Consider the following 13634-nt stretch of genomic DNA (forward strand, 5'->3'; position numbering starts at 1 on the left):
TATAAGCAGCATAATCTGCATGTGCTTCATGTGCATACCGAATGTGGTGCGAGTCAATGGACACGGAGAGAAAATGGTGTAAGATCCCAAAGCATTCCTCAGAGTTAAAACACAGTTTCAAAAATCTGTCTGCCACTTAACATGTCATTTTAATGGTAAGTACCAATCCATCTTTTCCTACATTGTTGGTATTCCTACCTAGAGTTTCCATTGTTTGTTTAAAAAAATCTTCCAGTCATTGCTGTCTTGTCTTCTCCTAATTTATGCTTCAGAATGGAATATCTTCTTTCTGTGTCCACATTTCCATGGGACAAACTAAGAGAAGCCTAAATAAGGTTTGAAACATTTGGATACTTTTAAATCTATGGATGATAAGTCTTTTTGAGATGTGCTGCTATCAATAATTGTCAATACCTTTGTCATCCAAAGATGGGCCATCTTTTTCAAACTGTAGGGCTGTCTACTTGTGTAATAAGTAATTATTTTTGCAAATTGTAACATTCCACTACAGCTTATGGTCTTTATTCTTTCTTTGTGGTCTAATAACGTAAGATTTTTCAGTGGTGCACTCCACAAGCACGTCTTTTCCATCACATGTTTGCGAGTGGCAATGTAATGTTTTTGGGTAATCTTTACAAACCACAGCTCTTCACATTCATCCAGTTTACTAAGCTTTTCAGTTACTTGTCTGATATCAACTAGTCGTTCAAGAGGAAGCAGGTAATCCTCAATCCAAAAATGTTTAAAGTATGTTTTCTGTTTCTGTATGCAACTTGTGAACTGAAAGTGTTTGGCTTTGAATGTGAACTTATTTAATACTTCTGCAGATGAAATGAAGTTCTGCTTTTATGGGAGGGATTGTAGGGTTTGGACTAAACAGTAGCAGAATTCGCTTATAGAGGTATATGCTTAAGAAAGTAACACTGAATATCATCCCACTGTTCCAAACTACTCTTGGCTGAAGGTCCTAAAGTAAAGCACCTTGTGGTTGTATGCCTCAAAAACTTAAGACGTGGAATCTTAAAATTAGATTGAATTCCTTTAAATTCTTCTCAACAAAGTGGCCAACTGTCAAAATAATAGTATATATTGACCACAAATTGGGATGCTTCTTCACATAACCACTCCAAAGCCTTTACACAGGCATTACACATTGTATGAATGTTACAAGTTCTGGTGGCTATAAATTGTCTGCCTCAGATCTCCTGGACATCAGTATCTAAAAGCCTGAACAATTTTTATTGATGTTAGGTCCATCTGATCCCCATCTGATCACATACTTTAAACATTTTTGGCTTGAGGAGTACCTGCTTCCTCTTGAATGTCTAGTTGATATCAGGCAAGTAACTGAAAAGCTCAGTACACTGGATGAATGTGAAGATCAGATGGAAGTTATTTTGGAAGAAGTTGGCTTCACAAAGTACTTCACATAATTTCTCACTTAACATGTCATCATCTGCCTTGCCAACAAGCATGTTCTTAGATGACACATTGGTATGCAACAATTACTCTCTGACCAAAGTGTAATGGTTGTTTGTAATTCTTTTTTATCCTTATCAATGGTCGTTTTATCGTAACTCAATCTGCAATATGATGAACATGCTTCTTCTATCAATTCTATGAACATGCTTCTTCTATCATATGTTCCAGGAATATGGCACTAGTCCATCAGTTTTATGAATAGCTATCTCATTTGTCAAAAGTAAAAAATGTTCTGTAACATTATCAGGAAAGACCTTAAAATAATTACAAATATCCAGAGCAAATGTAAATAAATTCAGCCATGGTAGAACTATCCTTGGTATTAAACATACATATTGTTGACACACAAACAAAGCATGTGTCTGATCTAAAAGTTCTAAATATTATTGATGTCATCCACATTTAATCTCAAAGTTACACCTATGTTCTGTCAAAAGTGAGTGGTTAAAAATTGCCTGAAAACCTTTTCTACCAAAATTAATACAGCAAAAACACACAATGCAAAATAGTTCACTTCACTAACAGTTTCCCCCATGCAAATACTTTTCTTTTCTAACCGACTGCCTTTTCAAGCCAGTCACTACAGAATTTGCATTTTCTACAACTCGAAAACTTTATTTTCAAAACTGAACAGTCTATCACAGCATGACTTTTATTACTACAGTAAAATTAGAATATGGCAGAAAAATAGAAGCAGTTGTAGTAGAGGAATATTTGACTCTAGTAATAACAACTGTGCAAAATAATTACAAAAGATCAAAAAGGTACAGTCTATTCCAAATTGTAGATGCTCTACAGGTTAGATTTTATCTACTTTCATCATGTGAACATTTTAAAAAGCTAAATGAATGAACATGAATACAGAAACTGGACAAAAAAAATAAGTAACTTATTTTTTTCATAAAAGATCAAAAAGGTCAAAAAATGTGACAAAAATTAAAAAAGGCAACAAAAGATGACAACACTTAAAAAAGGTGACTATAGGTAAGATTTGACTCCTCACAGTGCAAGTGACATTCTATGCCCTGAGAATTATTTTGCAAAAAAGATATTAAGGATTATCCTTTTTCCTTTATGTGATATTTAATGTAATGGTGAACTGTGTTTTTTACTAAATAAAATACAAAAAATGTAAGATACATCTTTCTCATACCTCCCAATCCTTGCACTATATTGTAAATAACAATGAAATTTCACATAGTTTGGATGATAAAAAAATAGTAGTTTATTTTCAAAATATTAGCAAGGGCTTTGTGCCATTGCCATGTTAAGAACAAAACTTTTAAATGTTGAAGAACTTTAAAATGAAACAGTGAGTGATAATAATACTAAAAACTTGTCATATTTATTTTTCTCCATCAGTAGAACAAATAAACAAAATTCAATCAAAATCTGACATGATGGGTGAGGAAATGACTTTCTCTGGTAAAATGACAGTTTAATTAATTTTTTCATTTAAAATCAAGAACATGTTTTTGAAATATAATGAGGACATGAGAATAAATAAAAAAAGTGTTTAGAACACAAAATTCAGAAAGTTCATAAAAAAGAACAAATGAAACTGAAAGAAAAAATTTAGTAGCACAGAATCAATAGAAAAATTATCTCCAAACTGAACCAACATTTTAATAATGACAAAGTGTGGTAACTTGATTAGTCGACGACTAAGAGAAAACACAAATGTGGAATATCTCCAGTTCTGGATTCAAATGATATCAGTGTCTGTGGTATATCAAACTGCAGCTTACACCTACATGTAATATGCATCCTAACTGTGTGTTGCATGAATTTTGCTAGTGAATCATTAAAATGTGTGTGTAACTAAAACATTTATGTTGATTATTGTTCTCGCAAGTAGTGACTTGACAGAGGGCATGGTGGATGAAAAAAACACATGAAATGTGAGGACAGCATCATACACACCACTTCACCACGACAGTCGTTTGTAATTCTGAGAAAGTGACTACCATTCCAACAGTAGCAATAAATTTGGGACAAGTACCAGACACTATATGTGATTTGCAGCTTGTGGACAATTTTGCGAAAACTGCTTTGTATCTTCTACGCCACATGGAAAATTTTTCACTTCACCATGTGAAAGGTTTGAAGTAGAGCTTCTGTGAAACATGGAAAGTAGGAGATGAGGTACTGGTGGAAGTAAAGCTGTCAGGACAGGGCATGAGTTGTGCTTGGATAGCTCAGATGGTAGAATACTTGCCCACGAAAGGCAAAGGTCCCGAGTTCGAGTCTCGGTCCGGCACGCAGTTTTAATCTGCCAGGAAGTTTCATATCAGTGCACACTCCGCTGCAGAGTGAAAACCTCATTCTGAAGCTGAAGTGTCAGACACAACATTAGCATCATTGTTGATCAAACAGCTGCCTTTTCTGGTCAAGTATGCTGTGGCTGCAAATAACACTCCAGGCAACTTCCAGCAAGTCCCAGTATTCTTGAGCCTATTGCACAATCCAGTGCTTGCCATGATATCAGCACACACTTATGACAGTGTTGGTATCATTCCCACTTTGAACAGTTGGCTTCAGAATGTACACCTTTGTGTAATTGCCAACACGCTAGTGTAGGCATGACAGGTCACCATAATGTGCAAAGATATTGTACCACTGCAACAACTGAAATATCTACCATATCACATGATATGACATTGGCTCATAAAAATTGTTCCTGACTCATAACAATTGTTCTCAAGAAGACAAATCCCTTACTACTATCAGACATGTGACTCTTCTTGTCACATCAACTTGACAAATCATGGATCACAAAGTTGGTACACCACATCACTTATACATCCAGAAAGTGTGTGTGTCCCAAAGATATTTAATCTACTTGGGATCCGACATCAGCCTACATCCACCGGCAAAGTCTGAAGACCAATCTTCTGCTGCATCCTGGCTCACTGCTACTAATAACTTGAAGATACCTATTTTTTGACAATGCATTGAGGTGGTGAGTTTGGGTTTCTAGAAGAATTTCCAGCAGACTTTTCTGATTGTGGATGTCGCTGAACCAATTCTTGGAGCAGATTTTCTATATAATTTTCACATTGACATCCATACGGAGACTCAACTCTGAATCAACAATGAGGGTGTTTAGACAGTACATTGGTGTGAAGGAAAGAAAGAATGCGAAAAGGATTATTTCCCATTTTGACATCCTGCAGGCATCACCCCTTATTTTAGTGCAGGACACTTGTGATGATGATCACACAGCAAATAAACAGGTAGATCCAGTCTGTTACCCTGTTTCACAACAACAATACAACTTGAGATTCTCTTTGTTGTTACTAAAACATGTGAACTTCAAAACGACCCAGGTTTCCTTCAACCATTTGCTTTATATGGATGACATTGAAAGTTAGGCAGCCATCATCAACTGATGCCTATCTTGCTTCACACACAGGCTGTTAACTCTGCAATGTCACCAGATAAACATGCACACCCAACACCTATGCCAACTTACGCAACCGCTGACAAGGCCATTGCTGGACAAGCCTCCACAGGTATCTTTGCAGTTTCTTCCCTTTAATAGCCAGTCTGCACCAAGACAGGGCATGTAGCAAGAATATTCATTTGTCCCGGGAGCTCCACTCTCCAGAAGAAATGACATGATTAGCTGAAGACTAAGATTGAAAATGAAAATGTGAAGTACCTCTGTTTTTGAAGTAATGTGTATCCTCATTATGTGTCGCAAATGTTTTCCTAGTGAATCAACAAAGTTCGTGCAACTAAGATTATTTGTACTTTTTTGTGAATCGTTGTTCCCACAAGTTTCCACAAGGTTGTTAGTTTACAAAAGAACTTTGTTAAGACTAGCATGTGTTCATTCCGATGTGCACCATAGATGTGGACACATCATCTTTGTCAGTAGTACAAAATAGAAATCATCATCTCCTACACACAATTATACATGGCATTGTCATCAATGGACATAATCTCAGAATAGGTATCTAAAAACTATACGTACACAACTCTTCAGCTATGTATGTACTGCATGTGAATGAAGTACAAACAGTTGGGAATATGTGGTTTGTGAATAACTATTCTGAGGCCATTAAAAGTACTATAACTCCGTGAAGCAAAAATAAACCAGTAGACCTTAAACCAGATATTAGATCATTCACTGGATTCACTATTTTAATTGTAAAGACAGAACATCATTAGCTGTTACTGTTATTGAAAGCACAGAATTCCAACATACCTTGCCAGATCCAACAGGGCCCACAACTCCAAGCAGTTCACCCTTATAAACTCTCAAGTTTACATCATCCAGAGTATTGTTGGTGAGAGTTTCCGTCCATTTAGCAGAGACGTGTTCCAAACTAACTGCTATCTCTCCCTTTAACTCTTTGTTATTTTCATGATTCACATTATTTACAGCCAAAATGGTTGAGGTTCTTGTCTCAATTAATTCTTCATTCAAAAGGAATGCCTAATAGAAAAAATAACATCTCTTAAGCAATTAAACTAGAAAGATCTCTCTCCCACTCTGCAATTCCATAATAGGGAGCATGTCCCATACACTATGTGATCAAAAGTATCCGGACACCTGGCTGAAAATGACTTACAACTTTGAGGCGGCCTCCATCGGTAATCATGGAATTCAGTATGGTGTTGGCACACCTTTAGCCTTGATGACAACTTCCACTCACAAGCATACATTCAGTCAGGTGCTGGAAGGTTTCTTGGGGAATGGTAGTTCATTCTTCATGGATTGCTGCACTGAGGAGAGGTACTGATGTCAGTCGATGAGGCCTGGCAAGAAGTCAGCATTCCAAAACATCCCAAAGGTGTTCTACAGGATTCAGGTCAGGAATCTGTGTAGACTAGTCCAATACAGGAATGTTATTGTCATGTAACCATTCTGCCACAAGTCGTCCATCACGAACAGGCGCTTGATCGTGTTGAAAGATGCAGTCACCATGCCCAAATTGCTCTTCAAAAGTGCTTAAAAGGTGCTTGAAACATCAATGTAGGCCTGTGCAGTGATAGTGCCACACAAACAATAAGGTGTGCAAGCCCCCTCCATGAAAAACATGAGCACACCATAACACCACCACCTCCGAATTTTACTGTTGGCACTAACACGCTGCCATCGGATCGCCACATTGTGTACCGTGATTCATCACTCGACTCAACGTTTTTTACCTGTTTAATCATCCAATGTTTACGCTCCTTACATCAAGTAAAGTGTTGTTTGGCATTTACCGGCGTGATGTGTGGCTTATGAGCAGCTGCCCGACCATGAAATCCAAGTTTTCTCACCTCCCGCCTAAATGTCATAGTACTTGCAGTGGATCCTCATGCAGTTTGGAATTCTTGTGTGATGGTCTGGATAGATGTCTGCCTATTACACATCACAATCTCTTCAACTGTTGGCAGTCTCCGTCAATCAACAGACGTGGTCGACCTGTATGCTTTTGTGCTGTACATGTCCCTTCACATTTCCACGTCACTATCACATCGGAAACAGTGGACCTAGGGATGTTTAGGAGTGTGGAAATCTCATGTACAGATGTATGACACAAGTGACACCCAATCACCTGACCACATTCGAAGTCCATGAGTGCTCCATTCCGCTCCCTCATGATGTCTAATGACTACTGAGATCACTGGTATGGAGTACCTGGCAGTAGATGGCAGCAAAATGCAACTAATATAAAAAACGTACGTTTTTGGGGGTGTCCGGATACTTTTGATCACATAGTGTATTTACCATATCCTCATATCATTTGACCTTCCATTATTTACTGTGAATTCTTTTCCACTTGCTACCTTTCTGTCATTATAAAACAATTATTACAGCACATGTTATAAATTAAAAACTCATAATTCTCAGATATTTAGTACATCACCAGTCTCTTACAGATAATAATGTTGTTGAATGATTACAGCAGGGACCAGCCAAGTCATGTTGTTATGGCACTGATCTTATATTCAGGAGGAGGGAGTCTGCTCTGCCCGGCCATCTTCATTTACAGTTTCCTAAATCATTTGAGATAAATGTTGGGACAGTTCTTTCAGTTAGGCCATGGCTAACCACCAACCCTATCCCCATAAAAATATAATTTTCTGTTTGAATGCATATTCCGTTCTATCTATTTTCATTGTATTATGATGACAAGTCATTTATCATCATGAGACGATCCCTGGTTGAATGAGAAAAGAAATAAGCAGACCTCATATTATCCACTGTTGTCAATTATGTGGACTAAACAGCAAAGTCTACCTCACAGTGTACTAGTGACCAACAAATCGCTTAAAGTCTTTATGGTTTGAGCAAAGACTGTTCCCTCATCCCACATAAACTGAAATCCCTAATACCCTTTGGCCTCATCCTTATCAGCTGTCCAAAAAGGGTGATACATACATACATACATTAATACTTGTTCCATAGATCATAAATATGACATTTCATAATGATGTGGAATATGTCACTTTAACCTAAGTTTTCTTTGCACTAATTAATTAATTATTTTCTGTTATCACTTCATATCTAAGAATTGATCTATTGAGTAGAAGAAGTTGTCATTCAGAAATTCTTTTAATTTGCTTTTAAATGTTAGTTGGCTATCTGTCAGACTTTTAATAATATTTGCCAAATGACCACAGATTTTTGTAGCAGCATAATTCACCCCTTTCTGTGCCAAAGTGAGATTTAATCTGGAATAGTGAATATCATCCTTTCTTCTAGTGGTGTAACTATGCACTTCGCTGTTATTTTTGAATTGGGATGGGTTATTAATGACAAATTTCGTAAGTGAATATATGTATTGCAAAGGTACTGTGAATATCCCGAGTTCCTTAAATAAATGTCTGCAAGGTAATCTTGGGTGGGCTCCAGCTATTATTCTGATTACATGCTTTTGTGCAATGAATACTTTCTCTCTTAATGATGAATTGCCCCAAAATATGACACCATATGAAAGCAGTGAATGAAAATAGACATAGTAGGCTAATTTACTGATATGTTTATCACCACAATTTGCAATAACCCTAATAGCATAAGAAGCTGAACCTAACTGTTTCAGCAGATCATTGATGTGTTCCTTCCAATTCAATTTATCATCAATGCACACACCCAGAAATTTTGAGTATTTCTGCCTTAGCAACAGACTTCCATTCATAGTCTATATTTATCAATGGTGTTATGCCATTTACTGTACACAATTGTATAAACTGTGTTTTCTCAAAATTTAGTGAGAGTCCAGTTGCAGATAACTACTTAATAATTTCTGAAATACATTATTCGAAAATTTCCTCAGCTGATTCTTGCTTCTTGGGTATGATTAATATACTTGTATCATCAGTAAAAAGAACTAACTTTGCATCTTCATGAATACAGAGTGGCAAGTCGTTAATATATACTAAGAACAATAAGGGACCCAAGACTGAACCCTGTGGGAGACCATTCTTGATACCTCCCCAGTCAGAGGACTCCGCTGGTATTTGTAGACTATCTGTACCGTTAATTTCAACCTTCTGCATTCTTCCAGTTAAGTATGAATTAAACCATTTGTGCACTGTCCCACTCATACCACAATACTTAAGCTTATAGAGAAGAATTTCATGATTCACACAATCAAAAGCATTTGAGACATCACAAAATATCCCAATGGGTGATGTTAGGTTATTCATTGCATTTAATATTTGGTCAGAGAAAGCATATATAGCATTTTCTGTTGAAAAGCCTTTCTGAAAACCAAACTGATATTTTGTTAGTACTTCATTTTTACAAAAATGTGATGCTACTCTTGAATACATTACTTTTTCAAGAATTTTGGATAAAGCTGTCAGAAGTGAGATTGGGCAGTAGTTATTAGCATCAGATCTATCCCCTTTTTTATGCAATGGTTTAACAATAGCATATTTCAGTCTATCTGGAAAAATTCCCTGTTTCAGTGAACTACTACATATGTGGCTGGGAATCCTATTTATTTGTTGGGAATAAGCTTTTAGTACTCTGTTGGAAATGCCATCAATTCCATGTGAGCTTTTACTTTTGAGTGAATTTATTATTTTCCTAATTTCAGTAGGTGAGGTGGGTTGAATATCAATTCTATCAAACTGCATAGGTACTGCCTCTTCCATATACTGCCTTGCATTTTCTAATGAATAGCTGGAACCTATTTTCTCTACAACACTTAAAAATGATTATTAAAAATGTTTTCTACTTCTGACTTCTTGTTAACAAACTTTTCATTGTGTTTGACTTACCAAACAAAAGGGCTGGCAGGTCGATAGACACACAAACAAACACAAACATACGCACAAAATTCAAGCTTTCACAACAAACGGTTGCTTCATCAGGAAAGAGGGAAGGAGAGGGAAAGACGAAAGGATGTGGGTTTTAAGGGAGAGGGTAAGGAGTCATTCCAATCCTGGGAGCGGAAAGACTTACCTTAGGGGGTACATATCCATCCGCACATACACAGACACAAGCTGAAATGTCTGCTTGTGTCTGTGTATGTGCGGATGGATATGTGTGTGTGTGTGTGTGTGCGAGTGTATACCTGTCCTTTTTTCCCCCTAAGGTAAGTCTTTCCGCTCCCGGGATTGGAATGACTCCTTACCCTAACTGTGTAAATACTTGCCATTAAACTTGGAGTATAAGACTAAACAATGAAAAAGCAACTGAGGACTAATAAAGGAAAAACTAATTGTATTGGCTCACTGGCAAGATGTACACAACCCAGTTGGAGTCTGTGAAAAATGTAATATATTCTGCAAAGTAACCCACAGTTCCCAATAAAAGCGTTTCAAAATAAATTCCTATTCCCTTTCTTTTTAATTTATTTTTGCAAATATTTGTAGGATATGGACATCAACTGCAACTGCTGCTACACATTTTTATTTTCCTTTGAAATATTTCTTGGAACAGTGGTGTTCATAGTATTTGTTGAACTTTCTTGATAAACCACTCACGTGTGGCATGCTGGAGGTGAGTGATTGCAGCAGTGTTGTATGTTACAGATTTCTGCAACCTGTTGCACATGTGTGGAGCAGTGAGAGACATTTAATTGTTTTGTGTTATTTTGTTGTATTTACAATTAAAGTAAACATTGAAGCAGACACAAGCTTATACAAATATTTCTACATCTGCTTAAAATCTGTGAGGAACACAACAAATTAAGTTGTTACCTGAATACGTCTGACAGAAACTACAGCTTCAGCTAATTCTGCCACTCCTCTTACAAAAACCATCGACATTAACTGTGCAAGAATGTTGAAGTATGTGAGAACAACAAATATCTGAAAAGACAACACAAGTCACATTTGTTTAATGTATATGTATTTGATGCATATAATAAATTTAATACAAATGATGTACAGGTACTTTCAGAAAAACAAAAAAATTCTTCCCTAGTCTATAAAAAAACTATGTTAAGTAACTTCATTGATTCTGAGTTTGGTCATTAAAAGAAATTACCTTGTTTGCAGTCAATTCATTTCCCAGCTGTACAAATGTGACCAACGCACAACACAAGGCCAACCGAGTTGTACATAGATTGAAACTCATAAAAATACCTCGAATATAGGAAGTTTTCAGGATAACTATCATCTCCAGCCTGGAAAAGAAAATCTTTTCTGAATACTTCAGAATGATTATACACCAGTCATAGTGACACGGCAACATAAATTTTCTAAATACACATTTTTAAATTCTCACTCACTATTGCAGCCCTTGATTTGATAAATACATTTTACTCAGAATGTTATACAGTTTATTTAATGGTACCTCAATGAAATAGTGTCACCAAGAGTTTCCTGTGAGCACAGTAACTTTATTAGATTCCTAACCATTTGTTTCTGGAATGACAGTCCCATTTTCACAGTTTCCATTGTATTTCATATTTCATACTGCAGACAACCAATAGGCCTGTATTGGGAATCAATTGAACCTACTGATTCCATGTACAAGCTTCATACCATAATACAATGATGGTGTTAGGTTATGGTGCAAGATGGTGAAGCAGTAGCAAACACTTTAGTTAGAAATTTATTCATCATAGATCATCCATGAGAAACTATTTGAGTATAGTAACTACTATCCACAGAAAAGAATTTATTAACTTCTCGAATTATGCGTGGAATATGGAGAACAAGTGAAGTACATGAAGAGATTAAAAACACCTCCCTTTTTTTAAATTTCAAGCAGGTGGGACATGCGAATTTCAGTGATATTTATCCAGTGTGAATCACGAAGGTGGTATGATTTTTACAGTCTACCACCACACTGTAGTTTTTTTTATTTCCTATTCCTGCTGACTTAAATCTGAAGGATCAATATTTCCTTTGCTGAGTTTGACCAATATGCTTTCTTACTCACTCAATGATAAATGAGAGCTATATGTGATGAATTGTGGAAATACCTTCAACCTTTTTGTATACATTTAAAAGCACAAATTTTTGGATGTTATTTTCACAAAACTATTTAAACAGTCCTGATATAAGTTGTTTACAAGATGACACACAGTGAACAGCAATGCCATATATGTGTGTTGGTACTGAATAATTTAGTTTATCAGAACTTGAGTTAAGGCCTTAATCAAAAAAGGAATTTGCCATATGCGAAATAAGTTTTCATTAACAGACTATGTAGAGCTCACAAATTGTGGTGTTCTTTAGGCATTCTTCACAGTAATTGTGGAGCATATTAAACCAATCTCTTGATACAAATCTTGATTTTTGTGAAAACATTACAAAAATATGTTGCATGCATCATAATTTTGTAAGACACCTTGATGGTAAACAAAGAGAAGATGGTGAAAAAATTCCCACAGAAAACTGTCCTTTGCTACTTCTGTAACAAAATGGTGTATTCCATAAGCGTACTGTATTGTATTTTATTGTATTTATTTGGTCCAGTAAATCTAACATGTAGAGCACAGCACGTCAGATATTGGACAATTCAGTGCAAATATCTTCATTTTTACAATAATTAATACATTTTTTCATCTCTAACTTATAATTAAACTATTTTAGCTAGAAAATTACAACTGAAAATGTGAATAAACTAATATTAATGGTTATAGTCTTAAGCCTACACGCTATAAGCAGATAGTCCCATTTGCACAATGTTTTAGTAGATGATAAACAATGTGGCTTATAAGTGTAACATTAACTCTTTTAGGCTCTCAAAGGTTTTGGAGGAACTCTTCCAGACTATAGAAGCAATGCATTAACAGACATTCTTTTCATACAGCTTTAAATTTCTTAGATCAGTTATTACTTTCATTTCTTTTGGCAGCTTATCGTAAATAATTTTACCAAGGTGTAATGTTCTTTTTTGATGCAAATTGGTTTTTATTTGGAGCATGTTAGTTTTCTGCCTTGCATCATGTTGATGCACATTTTCATTTTTGAGGAGCACATTAGGATTTGTTATTGCATATTTCTTAATGAACAGTGTACTTTCAAAGATGTAAATACATGGAAGAGGAAGAATCCTCATCATTTTAAATAGTGGTCTGCAAGGTTTGTTCTTTTTTTTTTATTCCAGCTATGATTTTCGCTATCCTTTTATGCATCCAGAAGAGTTTTAGGCAGGATGATGAGTATCCAAGAAAGTGGCCCCAAACTTCAAAATAAAGGGTATATTAGCACAACAGTCCACCCTGGTAGCTGAGTAGTCAGTGCGACAGAATGTCAATCCTAAGAGCCCGGGTTCGATTCCCCGTTGGGTCAGAGATTTTCTCCGCTCAGGGACTGGGTTTTGTGTTGTCCTAATCAGCATCATTTCATCCCCATCGACACATAAGTCGCCGAAGTAGTGTCAAATAGAAAGACTTGTACCCGGCGAACGGTCTACCCAATGGGAGGCCCTAATCACACGATATTTACATTTGTTTAGCACAATAAACAATCATTAGACAGTCCTTCAAGCACTCTTATTAAATAGTATATGGTATATTATCAATGTGAGTATGCCATCTAAGGTTATCTTGCAGACAGATCCCAAAACTTTTGTATTCACTACACTTGCAATATCTGTGTTTGATATCTGCATTTTTATATCCTCTTCACTGTTTCTATCAACATTATGAAAACTTAACGCTACTGTTATACCTTCATTTATTATTAGTTTGTTTTGGCAGTTCACAACATTAGTTAATGTCTCGGATAGTGTTGTCTGTAAC

At 36.1% G+C, this 13634-nt stretch overlaps 1 protein-coding gene across 1 annotated transcript in view; it reads right to left on the bottom strand.

Annotated features, from left to right (window-relative positions):
- Nucleotides 1-13634, bottom strand: part of LOC124594735 (ATP-binding cassette sub-family C member 4-like) — a 279421-nt gene that overhangs the window by 94541 nt on the left and 171246 nt on the right. Inside the window, exons 7-9 of the mRNA XM_047133107.1 lie at nt 10925-11063; nt 10636-10746; nt 5696-5926 (exon numbers count right to left, since the gene is read on the bottom strand). Coding sequence (XP_046989063.1) covers nt 5696-5926; nt 10636-10746; nt 10925-11063 — 481 coding nt within the window. The remainder of the gene's footprint in view (nt 1-5695; nt 5927-10635; nt 10747-10924; nt 11064-13634) is intronic.

Source organism: Schistocerca americana, chromosome 2 (assembly GCF_021461395.2).
Source record: "Schistocerca americana isolate TAMUIC-IGC-003095 chromosome 2, iqSchAmer2.1, whole genome shotgun sequence".
Classification (NCBI taxonomy): domain Eukaryota; kingdom Metazoa; phylum Arthropoda; class Insecta; order Orthoptera; family Acrididae; genus Schistocerca; species Schistocerca americana.